Raw genomic sequence first — 27,240 nt, forward strand, 5'->3', positions numbered from 1 at the left:
TATTGCCTAGTAGTAGAGAAAGCCCACTAGTTCTGTACCTGTGTTAACACTGCCCTATATGAATGGGACTGGACTGAGGGACAGACGTTTGCTAGGCTAGTATTGCTGCCAGCAGTCTAGATCAGCACAGTGGTCAAACTTAATGTCCCTTCCAAAAGTGGAAAGGTGGGGGTATAAATGGAGAAAAGGAAGAATGATATCTGAGGATTAGGGAAAGAACAAACGGTTATACAGTGAGCAAAATCCAATATTCCTTTTTTTTTTTTTTAGACAAAGTCTTGCTTTGTTGCCCAGACTGGAGTGCAGTGGCGTGATCTCAGCACACTACAACCTTCGCCTCTCAGGGTCAAGTGATTCTCCTGCCTCAGCCTCCCAAGTAGCTGAGATTACAGGTGCCCACCACCACGCCCAGCTAATTTTTGCAGTTTTAGTAGAGACAGGGTTTCATCATGTTGGTCAGGCTGGTCTTGAACTCCTGACCTCAAGCCATCTACCCACCTCGGCCTCCCAAAGGGCTGGGATTACAGGCATGAGCCATTGAGCACAGCCCCAAATCCAATATTCTATTGGTGCCTTGGGAGAGGCTTAGAGCAAGATGTGATATTGCTTGTTAGCTCAACTAAACGGGATGCATAAAGGGGTTACTGACCCATGTTACTGAGAGGACTCCTGCTTTTGAAACCTGACAATGTTGAATAGAAGCCTGCAAATCTAAGTGGCACGTATCTGGGAGACACTTTAATCATGCAGTATGATGATAATCTGCACTAATTATTTATGACTGAGTAGGACTCTAGTAATGTGCCAGTATCTTTGACGCTTACATTTCAGATTATATCTACTATTATGCTACAAGATGAAATAACCCTAATATTGTTGGGAAGATTCAACTGACTCATTGTAAACAAGTCTTATGATGATGCTGATATTAATAATCAATTGTATTGGGAAATTAGGTTAAAGACACTACAGGATGTAATACTGATTTAAAAAATGACTGGGCCGGGTGCGATGGCTCATGCCTATAATCCCAGCACTTTGGGAGGCTGAGGTGGGCTGATCGCGATGTCAAGAGATGAAGACTATCCTGGCCCACAAAATGAAACCCCATCTCTACCAAAAATACAAAAATTAGCTTGGGTGTGGTGGTGTGTGCCTGTAGTCCCAGCTACTCAGAAGGCTGGGGCAGGAAAACTGCTTGAACCCAGGAGGTGGAAGTTGCAGTGAGCCGAGATCGCGCCACTCCACTCCAGCCTGGTGACAGAGCGAGACTCCATTTAAAAACAAAACAAAACAAAACTGGCCTGGGGAAAGTGTCTGGCTCTTGAGATATGAGAGTAATCACAACCTGAGATAATTCTAAGAAAATGGCATTTGGCTGGGCACTGTGGCTCAAGTCTGTAATCCCAGCACTTTGGGAGGCCACGGCAGATGGATCACTTAAGGTCAGGAGTTCAAGACAAGCCTGGCCATTTCGGTGAAATCCCGTCTCTACTGAAAATACAAAACTGAGCTGGGTGTGGCGGCGTGTGCCTATACAGGACAGGACAAAAAAGGAAAGGACAGGACAAGGAAAGGAAAGGACAGGGACAAGGACCAGGACAGGACAGGACAGGACAGGACGGGACAGAGCAAGGTATTCAGCTGGGCGCAGTGGCTCACAGCTATAATCCCAGCACTCTGGGAGGCTGAGGTAGGCAGGATAGCTTGAGGCCAGGAGTTTGAGATCAGCCCGAGTTTGAAACCAGCCTGAGCAAGACAGTGACACTCTGTCTCTACAAAAAATACAGAAATTAGCTGGGTGTGGTATGTGCCTATAGTCCCAGCTACTTGGGAGGCTGAGGTGGGAGGATCCCTTGAGTCCAGGAGTTTGAGGCTGTAATGAGCCGAGATTGTGACTCTACACTCCAGCCCAAGCAACAGAGCAACCCTGTTTCAAAAAAAAAAAAAAAAAAAAAAAGCGGGAGGGTGTATTCATCAAGGAAAAGCCTGGTTACAGAAAAAGGAGAAGAGCAAAATCAACTATTCAAGGAAAAGGATAAGAATATTTGGAAACATTTATGTAACACAGCTACAAGGCAACACGAGGCAAGATGTTAACAATGAGGGAAAACTGGATGAAGGATGTATGGGAACTCATCCTATTTTGCAACTTCCATTCCAAAATAAAAGTTCATTTACAAAAAAAAAAAAAAGAATATTTGGAAACATTTTATTATTGCATGCAAGTCCAGAGGACAAATGGGAGATTTAGAATGGAGAAAATGGGCTTTGGACTAGCAAGCCCTGAAGCAAAATGGGGCTGAAAATGTGTTAAGAAGGCAACTGTTTGGAGGTGTTGGAACTTCCGGTGGTTACTGCCATTCCTAGGGGAAGATATTAATAAAACTGGGGATCCAGAGGTAGTCAGAATCTTAGAACCCCAAAGCAAATTTGTTGAGGCTGCTGAGGAGTCAGAATAAGCTCTGGGAGAAGCATGATCAAAATCGTTTATTTTTTATTTGTTTTAGAGACAGGCTTTGTCAACAGGGCTGGCAGGATCATAGCTCACTGGAGCACTGGACTCCTGGGCTTAAGGGATCCTCCCATCTCAGCCTCCTGAAGAACTGGGACTACAGGTGCATGTCACCAAGTCTGGCTAATTTTTTTCAATTTTTTTGTAGAGATGAGGTCTTCACTTTGCAAAACAGTTTAAATACAAAGACTCCTTCCACTAGGTGCAGAACAACTGGGGAAATGGCAAAAGCTGGCACAGGACTGAAGCAATTCTCCTGCCTCAACCTCCCAAGTAGCTGGGATTACAGGTGCCTGCCACCACACCTGGCTAATTTTTTTGTATTTTTAGTAGAGATGGGTTTTGCCATGTTGGCCAGACATAATGAGGACCTGAATCAAATGAAACCTTTTGGCCAGGTGCAGTGGCTCATGCCTGTAATCCCAGCACTTTGGGAGGCTGAGGTGGGAGGACCGCTTCAGCCCAGGAGTTCAAGACCAGCCTGGGCAAAATAGCAAGATCTCATTTCTACTGAAAATTTTTAACAATTAGCCAGGCATGGTGGCACATGCCTGAAGTCCCTGCTACTCTGGAGGCTGAGGCAGAGCAAGACCCTGTCTCAAAAAAAAAAAAAAAGAATTTCTTTTGATTCAGAGAACATTTATATTTAGACGAGCCAGTTTTATTCTAGATTTAAAATTAGACTTATTTTTCCTTTGACCTGGTTCTATGGAGTTTAATAAATACTACTTAAGTTCATAGTTCAGATAAAGAAACAAAGACCAAAACGAACTGTTATTTGACTTAGAATAGAGTTGTGATACTAGAAATTCAATGTAAATCGCCAGGAGAAGTGTCAGCTTAGTAATGGAAGAGATGGAAAAGGAATCAAGACAGCCCCTATGCTTGTAGTACACTGCTCTTTTACAAAACAGCCACGGTGGCTGGGCACGGTGGCTCACGCCTGTAATCCCAGCACTTTGAGGTGCTGAGCGGGGTGGATCACCTGAGGTCAGGAGTTTGAGACCAGCCTGGCCAACGTGGCAAAACTCCATCTCTACTAAAAATACAAAAAAACTAGCCAGATGTGGTGGGAGGCGGCTGTAATTCCAGCTACTTGGGAGACTGAGGCAGGAGAATTGCTCGAACCCAGGAGGCAGAGGCTGCAGTGAGCCCAGATTGTGCCATTGCACTCCAGCCTGGGCAACAAGAATCAAATCCCGTCTCAAAAAAAGAAGAAAAGAAAATAGCCACAGTAGGTCAGGCACGGTGGCTCACGCCTATAATCTCAGCACTTTGAGAGGCTGAAACGGGCAGATCACTTGAGATAAAGAGTTCGAGACCAGCTCAGCCTGGCCAATATGGCGAAACCCCGTCTCTACTAAAAATACAAAAAAAAAATTAGCTGGGTCTTTTGGCACATGCCGGTAATCCCAGCTACTCGGGAGGCTGAGGCAGGAGAATTGCTTGAATCCAGGAAGCAGAGATTGTGGTGAGTCGAGATCACGCCACTGTACTCCAGCCTGGGTGACAGTGAGACTCCGTCTCAAAAAAACAAAAAACAAAACAAAACAAAAAAACATTGCCCCCGCAGTGGCTCACAGCTGTAATCCCAGCACTTTGGGAGGCTGAGAAGGGTGGATCATGAGGTCAGGAGTTCAAGACCAGCCTGGCCAAGATGCTGAAACCCTGTCTCTACTAAAAATACAAAAATTAGCCAGGCGTGGTGGCACATGCCTATAATCCCAGCTATTCAGGACGCTGAGGCAGGAGAATCGCTTGAGCCTGGAAGGCAGAGGTTGCAGTGAGCTGAGATCGTGCAACCAGAGTGAGACCCTATCTCAGAAAAAGAAAATAGCCACAGCCATCTCTGGTGCCACATATTCTTTCAGACCCTTGCCACCCTTGGAGTAGGAGGTGGAATCAACTGCCCTCCCCTCAAAGCTGGGTGGGACTTTGTGACTCCCTGGACAATCAGAATGCAGCAGAAGTGATACTGCATTACTTCCACGATTAAGGCATAAAATGCAGCATGACTTCCACTGGCACTCTGTCTTGTGGAACGTTCAAGCTTTGAATCCAGCCAGCATGCTAGGAGGAGGCCCAGAGAGCCCATGTGGAAAGACCATACAACAAGGCCCACATGGAGAACTGGAGCCCACTGCTGTGCCTTGTCCAGTTCCTGATTGTGAACATCAAACTTGCTCATTTCATGCCACTAAGTTTCAGGGTAACTTGTTACATAGCCATCCATAACCAGTGTTCAAGTAATTTACAACCCAGTGGGATGGATAAATAAGGATACAAATAACAAATATAAGGCAGCATAGGGATGGAGGTAGGGATGGAGCAGTGAGGGAAGAAGGGGAACGGCTTCACAGCTAGGTCTTAGAAGACAGATCAAACTTCGAAGGAAAACAGTTACAACAAAAACAAAAAGGAAAGTCTGGTAGAACTTGGTGACTCAGTAGCTTAACATATGGACCTTGCCAGAGACAGACTTAAAAAAAAAAAAACATAACCTCTAATAACTGAACAGTATTAAACTATTTGCAGGACGCTGTAGGAAACATTATTCTATAAAGAGACAAGGTGGAGCCTTAGAGACTGACTTCAATCATGTGAAATTATTACATTTCTTGCTGCTTAGCCTCTATGCAAAGGTTAAGGTCTAACCCTGACTCTAAGAAATGAAAGGCACTTATCAGTGCTTCCTTTGATGTACTGGCCAAGGCAGAAATCAGTACCTTGCTTGCTCACTGTTCTAGACCCAGTATCAGCTTAATTACAGCAATCCTCCATGGTTAGCATTCTTTAGAGTTCGAGGGGTGATTTAAAGGAGGCATTTGTCTTGAACCAAAATGAAAAGAGCCAGCGCCTAATAAGTTATAAAAAGCTGAGTACACTCATAAGCTGCTTTAATTGCTGAAACTTATCCCCAACTTCCCTGATAAGGGCATGAAGATTATGTCTAGAGACATCAGGCTGACAACCTGAGAAATAATTATTACTTACTAAACCAAATGAAAGCATTTAGCTCTTTAGCTCTTTGAGCTGATCTGTACAAGCTGAAGCCTGAAAGGAGGAGCTCTAAGCTGCCTGCTCAGCAGCAGCTGTTTAGGAGACTCACCTTTGATTTGAGATCCCTCTCACCACATCAGACTTCCTGTCAAGTGTTCACATAGGTAATCCTTAAAAATCCCGAAACTTGGCCAGGCGCAGTGGCTCGCAGCTGTAATCCCAACACTTTGGGAGGCCCAGGCAGGCAGATTACCTGAGGTCAGGAGTTCGAAACCAGCCTGGCCAACATGGTGAAACCCCATCTCTACTAAAAATACAGAAATGGCCAGGCGCGGTGGCTCACGCCTGTAATCCCAGCACTTTGGGAGGCCGAGGCGGGTGGATCACAAGGTCAGGAGATCAAGACCATGGTGAAACCCCGTCTCTATTAAAAATACAAAAAATTAGCCAGGCGTGGTGGCGGGCGCCTGTAGTCCCAGCTACTCAGGAGGCTGAGGCAGGAGAATGGCATGAACCTGGGAGGTGGAGCTTGCAGTGAGCCGAGATCACGTCACTGCACTCCAGCCTGGACAGCAGAGCGAGACTCCGTATCAAAAAAAAAAAAAAAATACAGAAATTAGCTGAGTGTGCTGGTGCGCACCTGTAATTCCAGCTACTTGGGAGGCTGAGGCAGGAGAATTGCTTGAACCCAGGAGGCAGAGGTTGCAGTCAGCAGAGATCGCACCACTGCACTCCAGCCTGGGCGACAAGAGTGAGACTCCATCTCAAAAAACAAACAAACAAAAAAAAAAACAAAAAAACCCCAGAGACCTGAGAATTTCTGTTCTCCTCACCTCATAAAACTTTTTTAAGGAGCCCACGAGGCATAACTTCAGGCTGTCCACAATCTCCTGATGCGGCATCTGGAACACCACCCGGGAATACCATTTTGTGAGGGTGCTAGGGTCAGGGTGAGCAGAGAGACAGAGAGAGGACGATGAACAAATGCTCGAAGGGGACAGCCTATGGCTTGTGTCAGTAACACAGGTTTCTCTATGAATCAATCCAACAACAAATACCTAGAAAATGCATTTATGCTATATGTAAGAACAAGTAGTGACGTGGGGAAAAGATATATTTAAGTCATATGCAGAACATAGATATGTGTAATTGTGGCCGGGCGTGGTGGCTCACGCCTATAATCTCAGCACTTTGGGAGGCCAAGGCAGACAGATCACGAGGTCAGGAGATCAAGACTATCCTGGCTAACATGGTGAAACCCCGTCTCTACTAAAAATACAAAAAAATAAGCCAGGCATGGCGGCAGGCACCTGTAGTCCCAGCTACTTAGGAGGCTGAGGCAGGAGAACGGCGTGAACCCAGGAGGCAGAGCTTGCAGTGAGCCAAGATCGCGCCATTGCACTCTAGCCTGGGTGACAAAGCGAGACTCCGTCTCAAAAGAAAAAAAAAAGTGTAATTGTGGATATTTCCTACAAAACTGCTCCAACAGAAAAAATTCAACAACTTAAGATATCCACCAAGAGAGGATTAAATAATGATACACAGAATACATTCTGTGCAGCAGTTGAGTTGGTGGAGATTTATTTGTAACGGTATGGGAAAATGTACAGTTTAAGTGCATATTAAGCTAAGGAATAATGTGCCTAGAAATATCCCATTTGTGTAAATATATAGATGTGTATATGTGTATATATATCAGAGATATATATCACATGTATGTGTTAATATATGCATAAAAGAGAATCTGAAAGTATATATACATCAAACCTTTGGCAGCTGTTAACACGAAAAGGTGGACCATGAGGAATTCTCACTTTCTAAATTTCTGCAGATATTTGGAATGAGCATGCCTTTTTTTACAATTGGAACAAACGATCAAAAAAACCTCATTTCTGGCGGAAAAAATGCCAACAACAACAAGGCAGCACAGCCCCAGCCTTGGAGGAGGCCGCTCTTCAGCTGGGAAGCACATTCACACCAGTGCCAAGTTTGTTAAATAAGCTGCATAGCCAGGTGCAGTGCTCATGCCTATAATCCCAGCACTTTGGGAGACTGAGGCAGGTGGATCACTTGAGCCCAGGAGCCCAGCCTGGGCAACATGGTGAAATCCTGTCTCTACAAAAACTAGCTGGGTATGGTGGCGCATGCTTGTGGTCTCAGCTACTTGGGAGGCTGAGGTGGGAGGATCACCAAAATCCAGGGAGGTTGAGGTTGCAGTGAGCTGTGATCACGCCACTGCACTCCAGCCTGGGTAACAGAGTAAAACCCAGTCTCAAAAACCAAAAAAAGTTGCATAAACAAATTTCACAGCTGGGCACGATGACTCACGCCTGTAATCCCAGCACTTTGGGAGGCTGAGGCAGGCGGATCACCTGAGGTCAGGAGTTTAAGACCAGCCTGGCCAACGTAGTGAAATGTTGTCCTACTAAAAATACAAAAATTAGCCTGGCATGGTGGTACGCACCTGTAATCCCAGCTACTGGGGAGGCTGAGGCAGGAGAATCACTTGAACCCAGAAGGCGGAGGTTGCAGTGAGCTGAGATCGTGCCACTGCACTCCAGCCTGGGTAACAGAGGGAGACTCCATTTACCAAAAAAAAAAGAAGAAAAATATTTTTCACATGAAGATAGAGGAAGAAAATGTTTATAAATCTTTATACTATAATACATAAGACTAAAAAGATTTGCTGGATTTATAATAAGATTAGGCACTAAAATGAAATAATCAAACAAGATGGCACTGTGAGCAGTACTTACAGATTGATGCTTGCCACGAAGCCAACCACGGAGCGCATGCCTCTACTGGGGTCATGGTAAACATCCATCCCGATTACCATTAACTGTTTCTAGTTTAGAAAACAAAAGCAAAAACCAAATCCCAGACCTGAGCAATGCATTGCTCCATTTTTAATTACTGTCTGAATCGCAAAGCAACTTCCCCTTACTGTTTATATGTGAAAGTAAGTTCTGGGAAAGGAAAAAAAAAAAGACAGCAATCGACTTGACATTTTTTAAACACAATAAGCACAGTCAGAGATCTAGACCAGGGATCAGCAAAGGACTAAAGGGTAAATAACTTAGGCTTTGGGAGCCTTATGATTTCTGTAGAAACCACAGGTTGAGTATTCCCAAACCTGAAAAGCTTTTGAGCACCAACATGACACTCAATGAGTTTCAGATTTTGGACTGTTTCAGATCGCAGATTTTGAATTTGAGATGCAAGCAAATGCCCCATACCCCAGAAATCTAAAATCCAAAATGCTTCTGGTCCCAAGCATTTCAGAAAAAGCATACTTGACCTTTATTCAATTCTTTCTGTTTAACACAAAAGCAGTCATGGACAGTATGAAAAGAAGTACGGCTGTATTCCAGTGAAATTTTATTTAAAGACACTGAAAATTAACTTCATATAGCTTTCATGTGTCATGGAATAATCATTTTAGTTTTATTTTTTTCGCCATTTAAAAACATAAAAACCAGGCTGGGCATGGTGGCTCACACCTGTAATCCCAGCATTTTGGGAGACTGAGGCGGGCAGATTACCAGGTCAGGAGTTTGAGACCAGCCTGGCCAACATGGTGAAATCCCATCTCTACTAAAAATACAAAAATTAGTTGGGTATGGTGGCGGGTGCCTATAATCCCAGCTATTCGGGAGGCTGAGGCAGGAGAATTGCTTGAACCTGGGAGGTGGAGGTTGCAGTGAGCCGAGATCGTGCCATTGCACACCAGCTTGGGCAACAAGAACAAGACTCCGTCTCAAAAAAACAAAAAACAAACAAACATAAAACGCATTCTTAGATAACTGGCTGAAGAGGCAGGGAGCCATTTAGACTACTGAGTAAGTGTTGAGAAGAGGAAGCATAACGAATAAGGAAAAACAGGAAAAAGGCTTGGAGGATTCTCTGGAGAGGCAAACTGAACCATTTTGGCATCACTCACCAGAGGAATATCCACTCCCCAGAGCTCACCACCCAATTTACAGTTAATCTGAAGTAAAATTTTCTGGGCCACACTCCGAAGCCTGGTGGGCTGACCAATGGTTCGAACATTGACAACCTATAATGAAGGGACCAAAAGGTGTCAGGAGAAGCAGGTCACTACCAAACCCTCAGAAAATCTGAACTCTAAAGTAAACATTACATTTGTTTAAGAAACTCAAGTTAGAATATAACATATTTCGCATTAATAATTCTAATTCTAGGGTTTCTAGGCATGCATGCACATGGGCAAAATACAACCCCCCCACACACACACACACATACGCAAACACACAAACCCAAAACAAAACCAACAAATGAAAACTTTCAAAAGGATCTCATGCAGAGTGGAATGCTTTTTTAACTCCCATAGGAAAAATAGCTTTTCCCTTTCAGAATGAAGACTATACTCACTCTCAGGACTCAGTCATACGAAACCACCTGGTGACTCAACCTCGGAACAAGCGAAATTGTTCATTCGGAAGCATGAGGGCAGCTTATGAAGAGCAATCTGCTCTTTGCAGAAGAGCAATCTTCTCTAATCAGGAGAACCTTTCACCAGAAGGCTCTGCACATACTGGCTTCTAACAGCTACTTTAGTCTTTGTGAACACACATATCACTCTTTTCAAGCCTCAGGAGAGGTGCCATCTGTGCCTCTTGCCCCAATACCCACTCACCTGGGAGGGCACTGGGGACTGCACACAGCACAGCTTCTTGATGGCCCCATAGAGATCATCACGTGTGCCCATGATGATGCAAACAACCATTTGTATCTTTCCCTTGAAGAGATAAGGTATATACAAGTCAGGCTCTGGAACTCTCTGGGGACTTTCACAGGACTGTAGTTGTCAGTATTCTGGGTATGCAAAGCCATAGGACCTTTAAGGAAGACAGGGAACTGAAATAAAGAGGGTGGACATTCCAAACAGAACAAGGTCCTTGGAGCTGAATTAGCATTCTTTGGCTCAGGGCTGTTCTGAATAGATAGGTAATATGTTACTATTAATTACCCAGAGCTGGCCCTGATTACCAAAAGATTTATCTATTAGGAGACTCAGATGGCTGGAAAAGGACTACGTTTGAATGCATGCAAGGTTTACATTACTTGCTGTTTCCAATTCTGTATGTTTTTTACTACTCTCTTTGGTTTACTAAACAACTTGTTACACTCATGTCACAGAACTTTATCTAAGGAAACAGGGAATGCAATACTACAAGAAAGCATTCAGAACTAAATGCAAACTGGAAAGAAGCTATTGCCAAATCCATAAGCAGCCACTCCTAACTCTCTGGTGAAGAGACAGAATGATATTGTCAGCAGCACAGCACATGTCAGTATCATCTATCCCTCACCACTGAAGGGATCCAATATTGAAAAAAGATGACCTTTCAAAGTCTGAATAAAGAAAAGCATGGCCGGGCGCGGTGGCTCAAGCCTGTAATCCCAGCACTTTGGGAGGCCGAGACGGGCGGATCATGAGGTCAGGAGATCGAGACCATCCTGGCTAATATGGTGAAACCCCGTCTCTACTAAAAAAGTACAAAAAACTAGCCGGGCGAGGTGGCGGGCACCTGTAGTCCCAGCTACTGCGGAGGCTGAGGCAGGAGAATGGCGTAAACCCGGGAGGCGGAGCTTGCAGTGAGCTGAGATCCGGCCACTGTACTCCAGCCTGGGCGACAGAGCGAGACTCCGTCTCAAAAAAAAAAAAAAAATGTGGTGAACGTGACTGGGTGCATAAAGAAAAAAAAAAAAAAAAAAAAAAAAAAAAAAAAAGAAAAGCAGCATTCAAGCGAAAGAATATTGCCAACCCTTTATGCCAGAAACTGCTACAAATGGTAAATCAGTGGTACCCTGCTCCACATCAAGATTGGTGTGATGTTAAGACCGTTCAGAGGACACATTCAGCAATGACACCAAAGCATTTCCAAAGGCACGAGAACAGAGCTGCGCACTGGGAGCCTATGGACTGGACACAGCAAACAGGTGTGTTTTTCCAGGCCCTACGATGGCTTAAAAGTGTTTATGTTTCTTTAAATTAACATTTAAACATAGGAAGATACACACACATGCAATTCCAGGTTTTTGGCCTTTATCAACAAACAAGCACATTAAGAATCATTTTGGCAATCCTGGGTTTATATCTCCAGTCACAGGGGTTACCCCCTTCAGTTCATTTAACTCCCCTCCTGGCCCACTTCACTAATTTATACCCCTTATCAGGCTTCTGGAGACATAAGAGTTTGTGATTCCTCATACAGATGATAATAGAATGCCTTAAAGATGAACAGAGAGAGAGCAAGGCCACTATGAGATAAGTTGGCAAGCGATATGAACGAAATTCACATCCATGCCACATGAAAACTGTCAGTTGTACCCTCTCAAAAAGGGAACACAAGAAGTTGTGAAATGGGGGAGCGGATGTACTGGGCTGGGTTATTCTTCTGAAAGCAGAACAGAACTTTTCTACGATCAGGTCAGAGGGAGGCCATGGTAGAGTATGACAGGCATGGTAGATCAGGATGGAATTATAAAGAGAATGCACAGGCTGGGTGCAGTGGCTCACACTGGTAATCCCAACACTTTGGGAGGTGGAGGTGGGAGGACTGATTGAGGCTGAGAGTTTGAGATCAGCCTGGGCAACAGAGGGAGACCCTATCTCTACAAAAAATTTAAAAATTAGCCAGGAGTGGTGGTGCACATGTACAGTTCCAGCTACTCAGAAGGCTGAGGTAGGAGGATCCCTTGAGCCCTCAAGTTTGAGGTTATAGTCAGCTATGATCTTGCCACTGTACTTTAGCCTGGGCAACAGAGCAAGACCTTGTGTCTAAAAAAAGAGACAGAGAGAAACACACCAAAGAAAGAACACAAGTGTGCTGTTGTGAATGATATACCAAGAGTGCCGGATCAAAAAGAGAATGCTGCTGGGCATGATGACTCACGCCTGTAACCTCACTGCTTTGGGAGGCTGAGGCAGCAGGATCATTTGGGGCCAGAAGCTGGAGACCAGCCTGGGCAAATAGTGAAACCCTGTCTCTATAAAAAATTTTTAAAAAATTAGCCAGGTGTGATGGCCCACGCCTGTAGTTCTAGCTACTTGGAAGGCTGAGGCAGGAGGACTGCTTGAGCTCAGGAGTTTGAGGCAACAATGAGCTAAGATTGCACTGGTGTATTCCAGCATGGGTGACAGAGTAAAATCCTCCCTCTTTTTTTTTTTTTTTTTTTTTGAAAAAAGGTCTCACTCTGTTGCCCAGGTTGGAGTAAAGTGGCATGATCATAGCTCAATACAGCCTCAACCTCCCCAGGCTCAAGTGATTCTCCCACCTCAGCCTCCTGAGCAGCTGGTATTACAGGTGCATGCTACCACACCCAGCCAATTTTTAGATTTTTTGTAGAGACAGGATTTTGCCATGTTGCCCAGGCTGGTCTCAAACTCCTGGGCTCAAGCAACCCATCCACCTCAGCATCCCAAAGTGTTGGAATTACAGGCATGAGCCACTGTGCACCCAGCCGACCCTATCTCTTAAAAAAATTTTTTTTTAAAAGAACTCTATGATGCCAAGACGATTGAATTCTAGGATTGAACTCACCAGAACAATTTACCAGAATCTTCAATTCGAGGGCTAATTACTTCCAAAAGCCTTCCCCTTGCTTTTTTCTCTCCCTATTCCCCTTGTTCTATTTTATTTACAAACAGGTAAGAACTGAAAAGCCTGAATAACTAAGTTGTGAGTGCTATGACCTGGCCAGCTCTAGTGTTCCTGATCAGTCATCAGGACCCAATCAATGGGCCACCTGCCAAGTTCATCACCAGAGTAATTTTAATCTTGAACCAGGCCGGACTGAGGCAGCTCAGTAGTGAATCGTGCAAGACAGCACCTAACCCAAGCAGCTGCTTTCTGAACACAACGTGTTCTATAGATAATGAACCACAGTTAAGTCAGCTATTCTCTCAGCCAGTTACGTGAGAAAAAGAAGACTCGAGTAAGGGTGCCGACATAGAGTGAGAGAAGCAAAACTAACCAAAGGGCATAGAGAACACTTTTCAATCAGTGGTTCACGGGCACACAGGTAAGACAAGCTCTGGGGCATCATCAACAGCAGACGGATAACCATGATAAGTTAAAATTACGTATTTAAGTATTTTAAAATGGACATCCTATAAATCTATTTCAATTACATTTTTACCTCAGCTCCTAACATGGATTGAATGGTTCTGACATAGGTCTCTATCCGGTCATCCTTTAGTTCAACCCAGGCTGGTGGGCTCATATGCATGCCAATGGGGCCAGCTATCTTCTCCAACATGTTGACCAGTTCTCGAGCCTGATCCATTGCTCTCTTTGGGTAAAAAAGTGCCCAGAAATGCATGGGGATCTAGGAACAACCACAGGCTACTTTTAGTATTTCTCATAATTTAAACATCCCAAACTCACACTTAAGATTTCATTCTAGAGAATAAACTACTTTCACTCTCATTGCTTGAATCCTGTCTTATCTAACTCCTACTATTAACATGAATGTACATGATAAGAAAACTGGCATAGTCTCAAAATGGAATGTTATACAGTAATGAGAATGGAAGAGCAACAACCACACCTAACAACAGGATGAAACTCACCAACACAAATTTAAGAAAAGAAGCCAGACATAGAAGAATATATAATCTATGATTCCATATATATATAAAGTACAGAAATTGTTGAAACCAATCTGTGCTATGAGAAGTCAGGACAGTGGTTACACTGGGTGTGTGAGGGGTAAGGGATAGGCAGTAACTGGGAGAATGGAGGGGGCTTCTGGAGTGTTGGTAAAGTTCTGCTTCTTAACCCTTGGTGTTGATTACACAGGTCTATTTAATAAAAAAAAACTCATCAAGTTATACCTTTATAAGTGTGCTTTTCATTTATATTTCAAAAAAAACATTTAAAAACATGCATTTTACATATCTGTTTATATATATCTGGCCACGAAGTCCATGTTGGTCAAAAACACTGAGAAGTAATTATACACCATATTGTACTTTGATACAAATAGCTAGTGTATTATTAGTTCCCTAGGTAAGGTACTGTTTTAATCTAATTTAATTTCTCTCATGGATACAAACACCCTCTAGATACTCCCAGGGAAAAAGAGGGGGAAAAGAGAAAGAAAGAAGGGAGAGTGGGTAACAGGTTGGCACTATGTGAATTACCATAGCAATTTATTTCCTTTTCCTAAGTTTGTGGTCAAAGGGCTTACCTCTAACAACTCATCAACTGCTCTGTTTGAAGGATCCCTGTTTAGTAGGTAATTCAGAAAGGGGATTCAATTGGTACTTTCTCTCAAAAAGAGGACTCTAGATCATTCCTGCTTCCTAATTGCCACACTTTGGGGAATACTGGTCCTCTCTTTATCACTTCAAAAATCACTTACAGTCAAGATGGAAGGGTCTCTGGTTACTTCCTTAACCCAGTTTAGTTCCTGAGATGTGATAAACGAAGTATTTTTTAAGTTAATTCTTTCCATTGGTAGAACACGTCCTTCAATCTAAACAGAAAATAAACCATCTATGACATGAGCCATTTCAAACACTATTTAGAAAAACACCGCTACTGCTCTATGAGGCCTGCTCAGCTCCACTACAGACACTTGTCCTGTTAGAACTTCTGAGACTAGCAGAATAATAAAATTTCTAGCAGTGAAAGTCCCTGTCAATAAAAACCTACATTTACATAGGTAAAATTATTATAGGTACCAGTCTTTTATTATTGAAGCTTCCATATGATACCCCAAGAAAGGGATTTGAAAACATTGTCTATTTAGAACCACTGAATAAAGGAAAACAATCTTTAAAAAATATTTTAAAGGGGCCAGGCACCGTGGCTCATGCCTGTAATCCTAGCATTTTGGGAGGCCAAGGCAGGTGCATCATCTGAGGTCGGGAGTTCGAGATCAGCCTGACCAACATGGAGAAACCCCATCTCTACTAAATACAAAAAATTAGCCGGGCGTGGTGGCGCATGCCTGTAATCCCTTACTCAGGAAGGCTGAGGCAGGAGAATCGCCTGAACCCGGTAGGCAGAGGTTGCAGTGAGCTGAGATCGCACCACTGCACTCCAGCCCGGGCAACAAGAGCAAAACTCCGTCTCAAAAAAAAAAAAAAAAAAAAAATTTAAGGGAAAGATTGAAAGGAGAATATTAAAGGCAAAATTTCTTAGTAAGGCTGAACAAAGACTATTATTTTGTATCATCCCAGACAAAAGCTGAGGGGAACAAGGCATAAATATAATGAAATAAAAATTTTAAATTATAATAATCAATTAGAACTAAAAATGTCCCAAAATAGCAAGATAATTAAGCTAATAATACATCAGTATGATGGGCTACTTTGTGACCATTAGTTACTTCCCAACTACATGAAATATGATCCTATTTTTGCACATATAGTGTGTATACATCATAAAAACTGAATGAGTCCAAACTTAGTAGTGATTACCTCTGGGAGAGGTATAATTATGTTAAGACTTTTACTTTTCATAATTTCTACTGTTTGCTTTTTAAAAAAACCATTTTGGGCCAGGCACAGTGTCTCACGCCTGTAATCCCAGCACTGTGGAAGGCTGAGGTGGCTGGATCACTTGAGATCAGGAGTTTGAGACCAGCCTGACCAACATGGCAAAACCCCATCTCTAATAAAAATACAAAAATTAGCCAGAGGTGGTGGCAGGCACCTGTAACCCCCAGCTACATGGGAGGCTGAGGCATAAGAACCATTTGAATCTATGAGGCGAACAATGCAATAAGCCGAGATCGTGCTGCTGCACTCCAGTCTGGGCAACACAGTGAGACTCTGTCTCAAAAAAGTATTTTATCTAAAATAAAATGTTGTAATGACTTTCCTAATAGTGTAAAAATCTACTATTATTATTAGAATTATTATTATTATTTTTTGAGACAGAGTTTTGCTCTTGTTGCCCAGGCTGGAGTTGAATGGCGCAATCACGACTCACTGCAACCTTCGCCTCCCGGGTTCAAGCAGTTCTCCTGCCTCAGCCTCCTGAGTAGCTGGGATTACAGGCATGTGCCACCACACCCGGCTAATGTCGTATTTTCAGTAGAGACAGGGTTTCATCATGTTGGTCAGGCTGGTCTGGAACTCCCAACCTCAGGTGATCTGCCCTCTTTGGCTTCCCCAAGTGCTGGAATTACAGGCATGAGTCACTGTGCCTGGCCTTTTTTTTTTCCCTGAAACGCAGAATAGACTTTTATAGGGCTGCACCCGGCTCTATAAAACTCTGTTATAAAGAGTAAGGCACCCATATTAGCAAAAGTATAAGAGGTAGACTCATGCTCATGAAGCCAAAAAATGTTAATCCTTTCTAGCGTAAAATTGGCAACATAAAATAAAAGTATGGCTGGGTGTGGTGGCTAATACCTGTAATCCCAGCACTTTGGGAGGCCGAGTAGGGCAGATCACTTGAGATCAGGAGTTTGAGACCAGCCTGGCCAACATGGTGAAACCCTGTCTCTACTAAAACTACAAAATAAAAATTAGTTGGGTGTGGTGGTGCACACCTGTAGTCCCAGCTACTTGGGAGGCTGAGGCAGGAGATTCTCTTGAACCCGGGAGGAGGAGATTGCAGTGAGCTGAGATCACTCCACTGCACTCCAGCCTGGGTGACAGGGCAAGACTCTGTTTCAAAAAAAATTTTTTTTAATAAATAAATAAAACAGAAGTATTTACTAAAAATACAAAAATTAGCCAGGCTTGGTGGCATGTGCTTGTAATCCCAGCTACTTGGGAAGCTGAGGCAGGAGAATTGCTTGCAACCGGGAGGCAGAGGCTGCAGTGAGCCGAGATTATGCCATTGCACTCCAGCCTGGGCAATAGAGTGAAACCCAGTCTTAAAAAAAAAAAGAAAAAGAAAAAAGACAATAAACAAGGGCTGGCGTGGTGGCTCACACCTATAATCCTAACACTTTGGGAGGCCAAGGTAGGCGGATCACTTGAGGTCAGGAGCTCAAGAGACCAGCCATGGCAACATGGTGAAACTCCGTCTCTACTAAAAATACAAAAATCAGTCAGGCATCATGGTGTGCACCTGTAATCCCAGCTACTCGGGAGGCTGAGACAGGAGAATCACTTGGAATCCGTATCAAAAAAATAAATAACACATACAAAGATTTAGTTATAAGGATGTATGCTGCATCGTCATTTTTTAAAATTAATCAATTTTTTTGAGATGGATTCTCCCTCTGTCTCCTAGGCTAGAGTGCAGCAGCCCCATCTTGGTTCACTGCAATCTCCACCTCCCGGGTTCAAGTAATTCTCCTACCTCAGCCTCCTCAGTAGCTGGGTTTACAGGTGCGTGCCACCACACTCAGCTATTTTTAGTAGAGATGAGGTTTTACCATGTTGGCCAGGCTCTTCTCGAACTCCTGACCTAAGGTGATCCATCCGCCTCGGTCTCCCGAAGTGCTGGGATTACAGGTGTGAGCCAGCATGCCTGCCCTGCATCATTATTTATAATAGAAAAACACCAAATATAATTTGAATGTAAAAGAATAGAAAATCGTTAATAAAAAGTATCAGGCAGTCATTAGAAATACTTAGAAAAATATGACCAGGCACACAGGTTCACACCTGTAATCCCAGGACTTTGGGAGGCTGTGGCAGGCAGATGGCTTGAGGTCAGGAGTTCGAGACCAACCTGGCCAACATGGTGAAACCCCGACTTTACCAAAAAAATACAAAAATTAGCCAGGCACGGGGGCAAACGCCTGTAATCCCAGCTACTCAGGAGGCTGAGGTGGGAGAATCACCTGAATCCAGGAGGCAGAGATTGCAGTGAGCTGAGATTGCACCATTGCACTCCAGCCTGGGTGACAGGATGAGACTCTGTCTCAAAAAAAATAAAAAATAAAAAACTTAGAAAAATATTAAATGACATGGACATTCAAAATATACTGACAACAAAAGGAAAGTCACATAAATATTGCACATGTGTGTCTGTACATGTGCATATACCATCACATTTTCTGGTTTACCTTATGTACATCCTTTTGCAGACGGAGCCCCCAACGCATCAATTCATTGGTGGCTGCCTCGTTCTTTGCAATTCTCTGCAGCAAGCATTCCAAAGCACTATGGTGTTGCTTGGGGCTCAGATTGATTTGCTGGGCCAAATCCTAAACAGAATTAAAATAAAGATAACTTATAAAAATAAAGATAACTTCACCAACATGAAGTTAAATAATCCCCAGTATGTCTAAAATGTTTCTCTTTCCCATTGAAGTCGGCAGAAATTTTCAAATATCTTCAAGGACTTACTAAATATATCTCTTAGGAATGTGAATGTGATATAAGGTTAAAAATTGACTGGGAGGATGAGGTGGGTGGATCGCTTGAGCCCAGGTGTTTGAGACCAACATGGGCAACATGGGCAAGACTCTGTCTTTATAAAAAACTTTTAAAAATTAGCCAGGTATGGTGGTGCATGTCCTGTACTCCTAGCTACTCATGAGGCTGAGGCAGGAGGATAACTTGAGCCCAAGAGATTGGGGCTGCAGTGAGCCACGATTGTGCTACTGCGCTCCAGCCTGGGCAACAGAGCAAGACACTATCTCCAAAAAAAAAAAAAAAAAAAAAATTGAAAAAAAAAAGAATTTTAAATGTCATTTGACACTTTCTCTTTCGTGATGTATAGATCTTATTTCTTTCTCAAACCATGTTTTGACTTTAAAATTCCCAAAAAAGCCTATGAAACAGGAACAAAGGGGCTTGATTATACCTATTTAAAATGTGGGGCCTGCCACACTGGCTCACGCCTGTAAACCCAGCACTTTGGGAGGCCGAGGCGGGAAGATCACTTGAGCCCGGGAATTTGAGACCAGCCTGGGCAACACAGCGAGACCCCATCTGTATAATGAAACAAATATTGAAAAAGAAATAAAATTTGGGAAAAAATGTGGAAAAAATGCCATGTGCGATACATCCAGCCAAACAAAATAGAAAACCATATTCAGTCTAACACTATATGCCATAGTATATTAGTCATTTAATGTTACCAGAAGTCACTTTTTTACCCAGAACTTGTCATGGTGTTTGACCCATTAATAGGTACTTGCTAAATATTTATTGTTGAGTAAAATCTGACAGGTATGCAGGAAGATTCTGAATCACATAAGTGAGTTCTTTATTCTTCTGAGATGAACAAACTGCACAGCTGTTATTCCCTCTGAGGCAGTCATTAGGGTCAGTAAGTCTATAGGGCTACATAGATATAGCTCTGTGATCATAAAGTCATCAGGCAACTGGGAGTTGTAAGGAAAAGGCCTTGACCTACGAGGTAGGTGAAAGCAGAATTGGAAGGTAAACATGAAATAAATCTGTCACAGGAATTTGGAGCTTCACTTCAAGCTCTTTACAATGTTACTAAAAACTTTATGTGGCATATGGGTCTAAGACAGACAAGGACTGGAAAGTGAGGCAGCAGAGAGAAGCTCAAGTGTGGACAGCCCCAGACAGAGTGTGGCGGGCCAGTTCTCGGGGTCTGGACTCACGCCTCGTAGGTGCTAGCTGCTGTACCCATCTCTGCTACTCAGCCCCGCCCACAGGAGCTGAGACCAACACCCCGAGGACACTCAGGGCCCCACAAGATAAACTTCTATCCTCATCTCCTGACTTGTTTGCTTTTTGCCTCATTATTTTCTCCATGCCTTCAAATAAACTGAAGTCTTTAGAAACATTACAATAACTCAGCGCTCTCAAAGAACCTCATTCATGGTCATATGATCAGTTTACAATTATCCACCTGACTGCTGAGGATGAAGACATAGTTATAATCCAGTCCCTCTACTATTCTAATGACCTTCAAAAGGAAGTTCTGATATGCTTTTTCACATCTTGTGTGGGAAGGGATCATGTTTTACAGAGGAGAAAACTGGAGCCTAGAAGAATGGACAGGCCCAGGTTACAATGCAAGCCAACATCAGAGTCGGAACGTGGCTTGGTTCTAACTCAAACTGCTAACCAAAAGGCTGCCTCACAAAGTGGGCATTTTCGGCTGAAAACACAGGACTCCAACCTTCATGGCTCTGAAGTCCTTCTTCATCTTCTCGGGGATTCCAGTCATAAAAGAAAGCTCGGGCACCAGCAGGATTTCCCCTTTTAGTAGCTTTGAAGAGAGAACGAAGAGGGAAAATAAGGCAGTACAAGAGGCTCATGTTCCCCTGACCCATACAGGACACGCCATGGCCAGGGCTGCTCCTGCAGTGATAAAACTAACACATTAAGGAGTATAAATCCTGGAGGAGAAAGCAGTGAAATGCTAGAAGTATTTTATCCTTTCTCCCTCAGTCACTATACATATAGCCTGTTGTATCAGGTCAAAGGAAAAATACTGAAACTGTCAAAGGAGAGTAAAAACTAGAAAAAAAAAAATCTGTCCCTCTTGGGCCTCAAGACAATGCTAAGACAATGCATCCTATCGCTAAGCAGTGTGCCTCAGTCTCACTGTATCCTACTGGTCTTCAGTCTTCACATTTAAGATAGGAGAGTCAGGTGACAAGGCACCTTCTTAAGCCTCTGGCCCTGTTAAAATAAATGTCTCTGCCAGGCGCGGTGGCTCACGCCTGTAATCCCAGCACTTTAGGAAGCCGACACAGGCGAATCACGAAGTCAGGAGATGAAGACCATCCAGGCTAAGACAGCGAAACGCCGTCTCCACTAAAAGTACAAAAAATTAGCTGGGCATGGTGGTGGGCTCCTGTAGTCCCAGCTACTCGGGAGGCTGAGGCAGGAGAATGATGTGAACCCAGGAGGCAGAGCTTGCAGTGAGCCGAAATCGCGCCACTGCACTCCAGCCTGGGCAACAGAGCGAGACTCCGTCTCATAAATAAATAAATGTCTATACCTTTCCCCATGGATTCAGAGTTTTAATCTTCCTTCACAGGAAATTCTCCTTAACCCTTTAACCTAACAGCTTATGTGGATATTTAGCTCTGCCTAGTGAGGACTTCTAAAGCAGATCTTACCAGTGTGAGGGGTGCCTCTGGCTGGATGAGACAGACAAACACTTGCACAGCTTTCCACAACCACACTACGATCACTACTCCACAGCTCCCACAAAGCCATGAGGACGGCTAAAAGCAGCTGACAGGATGAAGAACTTAAGCTGGAAGTGTAGGTCTGACAGCCCTACTCACCATCCCATGATTATTCTGTCTCTCACTGGGCCTGTGAATCAGCAGTGGCTGGTCCTCTTCCTTAATTGTGATCCCATAATTTTTGCTAGGAAAAAATTTCAGAACGCAGTAAAAAATTAACACAGGAAAAAATTTCAGAAGCGGCATCACTACTCTTAGAGCACCATAGTCTGAGTCTCTTAACCAGGACTGAGGTATATAATTTGCATAGTACCCTTGTCAAGGAGCCACTAGAAACCAATCATAATATATTTATAACTAGAAAAAGCAGGCTCAAATTATGTTGCAATTAAATATAGGAGAAATAAGGCTAAAGGTTCAGATTTAACATCAGGCTAAAGGCCTTAGGCAATAGAAACATGAAATGGCAGTCAAATGATTAATGACTTGAATTTAATCTCTCCAGACTTCTAATGAAATCAGAAAAAGAAATACAATTCAAACTCCTGAGATTAATTTATATAGTAACTTCCAAATTACTAAAAGAATTGAAGCTGTAACCGCAGCATACTGAGGTCAAATCCCACAAACAAACTCATTCAATCTTAGACACACTACCAATTCAATTATTTTGAAAGTGTCAAGTGGTATGCTATTGCAGAACTCAATATCCTGCCGGAGAACATGGATTACATCCAACCCCCACCCTGAGGCCCAAACCCAGTCTCTTCTTGCTACCTGTAGTATTCTAAGAACGTGATCTCTTTCCCATCAGACATGGTGAAGCTGTCCTTTGGAGTCTTATTCCAATCCACATCATCAATACGATAGGTACGATTGTTATATCGGGTGATAACAATATTGCCAACTAGAAGCTTAGTACACTCATCCTGGAAGTGTTCTTTATTCTGCTGATAAATGGCATGCCTTTGGAAAGAGACAAAAGACTTTTGGATCACCGTGTATATCCATAACAGTATGAAAGGGATAGGGGATCAAGTAATTGAGGAATCTAATCATAGCTATATAGCACCAGAAGGCTCCAGTTGTGTTAAAACATGGGACTCTTGGCCAGATGCAGTGGCTCACGCTTGTAATCCCAGCATTTCAGGAGGCAGAGGCAGGAGGACTGCTTGAACCCAGAAGTTAGAGACCAGCCTGGGCAATACAGTGAGACCTTATTTCTTTGGCGGGGAGGGGAGGAAAAGCTTAAGAGGACCTGAATTGCAGGAAATAGAGAATATAGGCCTACCAGGCATGATGGCTCACAGCTCTAGTCCCAGCTATTTGAGAGGCTAAGGTGGGAGAACTGCTTGAGCCCAGGATATTGAGATCAGCCTGGGCAACATGGCGAGACCCCCATCTCTAAAAAAATTAAAAAATTAGCCAGGTGTGGTGGCATACCTTGTAATCCCAGATACTCCAGAGACTGAGTGAGGTGGGAAGATAGCTTGAACCCAGGAGTTTGAGGCTACCGTGAGCTATGACAGCATCACTGCACTCCATCCTGGGTGACAAAGGCCCTGTCCCTAAATTAATTAAAAGTGATTTTTAAAAGTTTCATACTTTGAAATACTCATCAAATCATAGAAAGTTGCAAAATCTGGACATAGAGTCTCATGTACAAAACTGCCACTGCTATAATATCAATAACTAGGCTACAGATCTTACTCCATTTTCATTGTTATTTACATACACTGGTGTGTTTGTATGTATATAGTTTTCTCTCATTTATATGTTACCACAATCAGATACCAAACTGTTGCATGTCACCACCAAAGGACTATTTCCTGCTGCCCTTTATATTCACACTCCCCCTCCTTCCCTAGATCTGGTTAACTACCAGCCTATTCTCCAGCTTTGTCATTTTGAGACTGCTATAGAAATAGAAACAAAAAGTGTGCAACCTTTTGAGATTGAGAAAACTTAATCTGGGGGGTAGGGATGGGAACCCATGGCAAGCCACCTACAAGTGGCAATGGAGAAAAGCAAAGTTCTGTTAGCCTAGATTTGTAGTCTAAGTTGGAGTGAGCAGTGGATCAACCAGAAATTTAAGGGCTAAATCTTGGCAATCAGAAAACCAGAGAAAGGCCACACATCCTTGGCTGACTGGGAAACCATCTATGTTTACAAGAGAGCCAAGAAATCTCAGCTGCAAGTCAAAAGCCAAAAAAAATGGGAGAACTACCTTTAATTTTGAATGCACTCTTCAATCTACACACGGATCCATTAGCAGAGATGGAAGCCTTATGGGGTCATGGGGTTTGAGTATAACCGCTCTCCAAATCATTACCCGAATGACTAAGCTCTACAGACAAGTGAGTGATCGCTAGGAAGCCACGTTAAAATACGACAATAAGGAAAAACCAAGTAAAGACATCAGCAGCTGCATGCCACAGGGATAGCAGACTCTTAGTCTAAATATGGATAGGTCAGTTTAAAAAAAAAAAAAGAAAAAGAGGCCGGGCACGGTGGCTCAAGCCTGTAATCCCAGCACTTTGGGAGGCCGAGACGGGCGGATCACCAGGTCAGGAGATCAAGACCATCCTGGCTAACACGGTGAAACCCCGTCTCTACTAAAAAATACAAAACAAAATTAGCCGGGCGAGGTGGCGGGCGCCTGTAGTCCCAGCTACTCAGGAGGCTGAGGCAGGAGAATGGCGTAAACCCGGGAGGCAGAGCTTGCAGTGAGCTGAGATCCAGCCACTGCACTCCAGCCTGGGCAACAGAGCGAGACTCTGTCTCAACAAAAAAAAAAGAAAAGAAAATAAGCTGACTGCAGTGGCTCACACCTGTAACCCCAGCATTTTGGGAGGCTGAGGTGGGCGGATCACAATGTCAAAAGATCGAGACCATCTTGGCCAACATGATGAAACCCCGTCTCTACTAAAAATACAAAAATAAGCTGGGCATGGTGGTGCACGCCTGTAGTCCCAGCTACTCAGGAGGCTGAGACAGGAGAATCACTTGAACCCGGGAGGCGGTGACTGCAGTGAGCCAAGATCGTGCCACTGCATTCCAGCCTGGTGACAAAGCGAGACTCTGCCTCAAAAAAAAAAAAAAAAAAAACAGAAAAATAAACAATACAGACCTGACAAAATGCATTAAGCAGAAAGAAAAATAAGAAATCTCCAAATATTTGAAAATTACAAACAACAACCCACAGATGAAAGAAAGCACAAGAGAAATGAGAAAATATCTTGAACTGAAGGAAAATGAAAAATCAGACAATCAAAAAATCAGGGGCTGCAGCTAATGCAGTGCTCACAGGGACATTTGTGCCTTAAATTACATGAGAATGAAACACAGAACCTACACATTTATGATCAAATAATAATTGACAAAGGTGTCAAGGTAAACCAGTAGGGAACGACAATCTTTTCAAGAAATAGTGTTGTGATAATTAAATATGTAACCAAAGAAACTCAGACCGTTACCTGACATCACCCGTAAAAGTTAACTCAAAATGATTGCAGATCTAAATATGACTCGAAACTATAAACCTAAAAAAAAAAAACAGAAAATCTTTGCGATCTCGAGTTAGGCAATGATTTCTTGGATATGACACCAAAACCAAAACCTATGAAAGAAAAAGTATCAATTAGACTTCATCAGAATTAAAAATGTCTACTCTTTAAAAGGGACCACTGGGCCGGGCATGGTGGCTCACGCCTGTAATTCCAGCACTTTAGGAGGCTCAGGCAGGTGGATCACTTGAGCTCAGGAGTTTGAGACAAGCCTGGGCAACATGGCGAAACCCCATCTCTACTAAATGTACAAAACAGCCAGGTGTGGTAGTGCATGCCTGTAGTCCCAGCTACTCGGGAGGCCAAGGCATAAGAATCGCTTGAACCCGGGAGGCAGAGGCTACAGTGAACTGAGATGGCACCACTGCACTCCAGCCTGGGTGAAAGAGTGAAACCGTCTCAAAAAATAATAATAATAAATAATAAAAGAATAAAAAATAGGCCGGGCGCGGTGGCTCAAGCCTGTAATCCCAGCACTTTGGGAGGCCGAGACGGGTGGATCACGAGGTCAGGAGCTCAAGACCATCCTGGCTAACGGTGAAACCCCGTCTCTACTAAAAAATACAAAAAACTAGCCGGGCGAGGTGGCGGGCGCCTGTAGTCCCAGCTAGTCGGGAGGCTGAGGCAGGAGAATGGCGTAAACCCGGGGGGGGCGGAGCTTGCAGTGAGCTGAGATCTGGCCACTGCACTCCAGCCTGGGCGACAGAGCGAGACTCCATCTCAAAAAAAAAAAAAAAAAGAATAAAAAATAAATAAAAGGGACCACTGGCCAGGTGTGATGGTTCACAACTATAATCCCAGCACTTCAGGAGGATCACTTGAGCCCAGGAGTTCAAGAACAGCCTGGGCAATGTGGTGAAACTCCATCTCTACAAAACAAAAAAATTGTTTTAATTAGCTGGGCATGGTGGTGCCTGCCTGCAGTCACAGCTACTCAGGAGGGTGACGTGGGAGGATTGCTTGAGCCCTGGAGGCCAAGGCTGCAGGGAGCTGTGATTACACACTGGACTCCAGTCAACAGAGCAAGACTCTGTCTCAAAAAAAAAAAAAAAAAGTCATTTTAAGAAAATGCAAAGACAAGCTACTAAATGGAAGAAAATATGTGCAAATCACGTGATATATGCATATCATTCAGCTGATAAAGGATTTGTACTTCTTATATGTAATGAATTATTGCACAACTCAGCAAAAACAACCACCCAAATATTTAAAAACAGGCAAAAGATACGAACAGATACTTCACCAAAGCAGACAAATGAATGAGAGGTACACACAGGAAAAGATGCTCTACATCATTATTCACTAGGAAAATGTAAATCAAAACCACAATTGGATACCACTGTACACTGGTTAAAATTTCTAAAATTAAGACTGACTAAACCAAGTATTGGTGAGAATGTGGAACAACCTGAATTCTCAGGCACTGCTAATGGGAATGTAAAATGGTACAGACACTTTGGGAAAGAGTTTCTTATAAAATCAAACACACACCTACCATATGACTCGCCCCTCGGCTCCCAGGTATCTACTAAGAAAAATGAAAGTGTATGTCCACACAAAGACTTGTACACTAATATTTATAGCAGCTTTATTTGTAACAGCCAACAGCTGGAAAGAACCTGGAAACAATGGGTGAATAAACTGTGGTAGAGCCACAAAATGAAACACTACCCAGCAATTAAAAGGAATGAACATTTACAACATACAACAATGTGAATGCTTTCAAAATAACGCTGAGTGAAAGAAGCCAACTGAAAAACAATAGCAGGCAGGCAGGTGGGTGGGTGGGCTGTCGGGTGGATCTTCTTCCTTGCCCCCTCTTACGCCTATAATCCCAGCACTTTGGGAGGCTGAGCCTAGGTAGGAGAACTGCTTGGGCCCAGGAGTTCGAGACCAGCCTGGGCAACATAGTGAGGCCCCATCTCTATCAAAAAAAAAAAAGAGAGGTATATAGCTGGGCGTGGTGGCAGGCACCTGTAATCCAAGCTATGCAGGAGAATCGCCTGAACACGGGAGGTGGAGGCTGCAGTGAGCCGAGATTGGACCATTGCACTCCAGCCTGGGTGACAGGAAGAGATTCCATCTCAAAAA

The 27,240-nt window shown here is 43.5% G+C and overlaps 1 protein-coding gene across 3 annotated transcripts in view; it reads right to left on the reverse strand.

Annotated features, from left to right (window-relative positions):
- Positions 1-22,543, reverse strand: part of LOC108540795 (piwi-like protein 2) — a 59,732-nt gene extending 37,189 nt beyond the window's left edge. The window contains exons 1-10 of one of the 3 annotated variants that reach the window (XM_017890020.1): positions 22,361-22,543; positions 21,683-21,767; positions 20,563-20,652; positions 18,524-18,664; positions 14,909-15,022; positions 13,682-13,870; positions 10,173-10,274; positions 9,456-9,572; positions 8,272-8,360; positions 6,349-6,454 (exon numbers count right to left, since the gene is read on the reverse strand). In XM_017890020.1, coding sequence (XP_017745509.1) covers positions 6,349-6,454; positions 8,272-8,360; positions 9,456-9,572; positions 10,173-10,274; positions 13,682-13,870; positions 14,909-15,022; positions 18,524-18,664; positions 20,563-20,652; positions 21,683-21,767; positions 22,361-22,401 — 1,074 coding nt within the window. In that variant the 5' untranslated portion in view covers positions 22,402-22,543. Of the gene's footprint in view, positions 1-6,348; positions 6,455-8,271; positions 8,361-9,455; positions 9,573-10,172; positions 10,275-13,681; positions 13,871-14,908; positions 15,023-18,523; positions 18,665-19,266; positions 19,338-20,562; positions 20,653-21,682; positions 21,768-22,360 lie in introns of those variants that run through there. The other 2 variants (XM_017890021.1, XM_017890022.1) reach the window with 2 other exon arrangements.
- Positions 22,544-27,240: the final 4,697 nt, after the last annotated feature.

The sequence above is a fragment of the Rhinopithecus bieti genome, unplaced genomic scaffold (genome assembly GCF_001698545.2).
Source record: "Rhinopithecus bieti isolate Rb0 unplaced genomic scaffold, ASM169854v2 scaffold_20129, whole genome shotgun sequence".
NCBI lineage: Eukaryota > Metazoa > Chordata > Mammalia > Primates > Cercopithecidae > Rhinopithecus > Rhinopithecus bieti.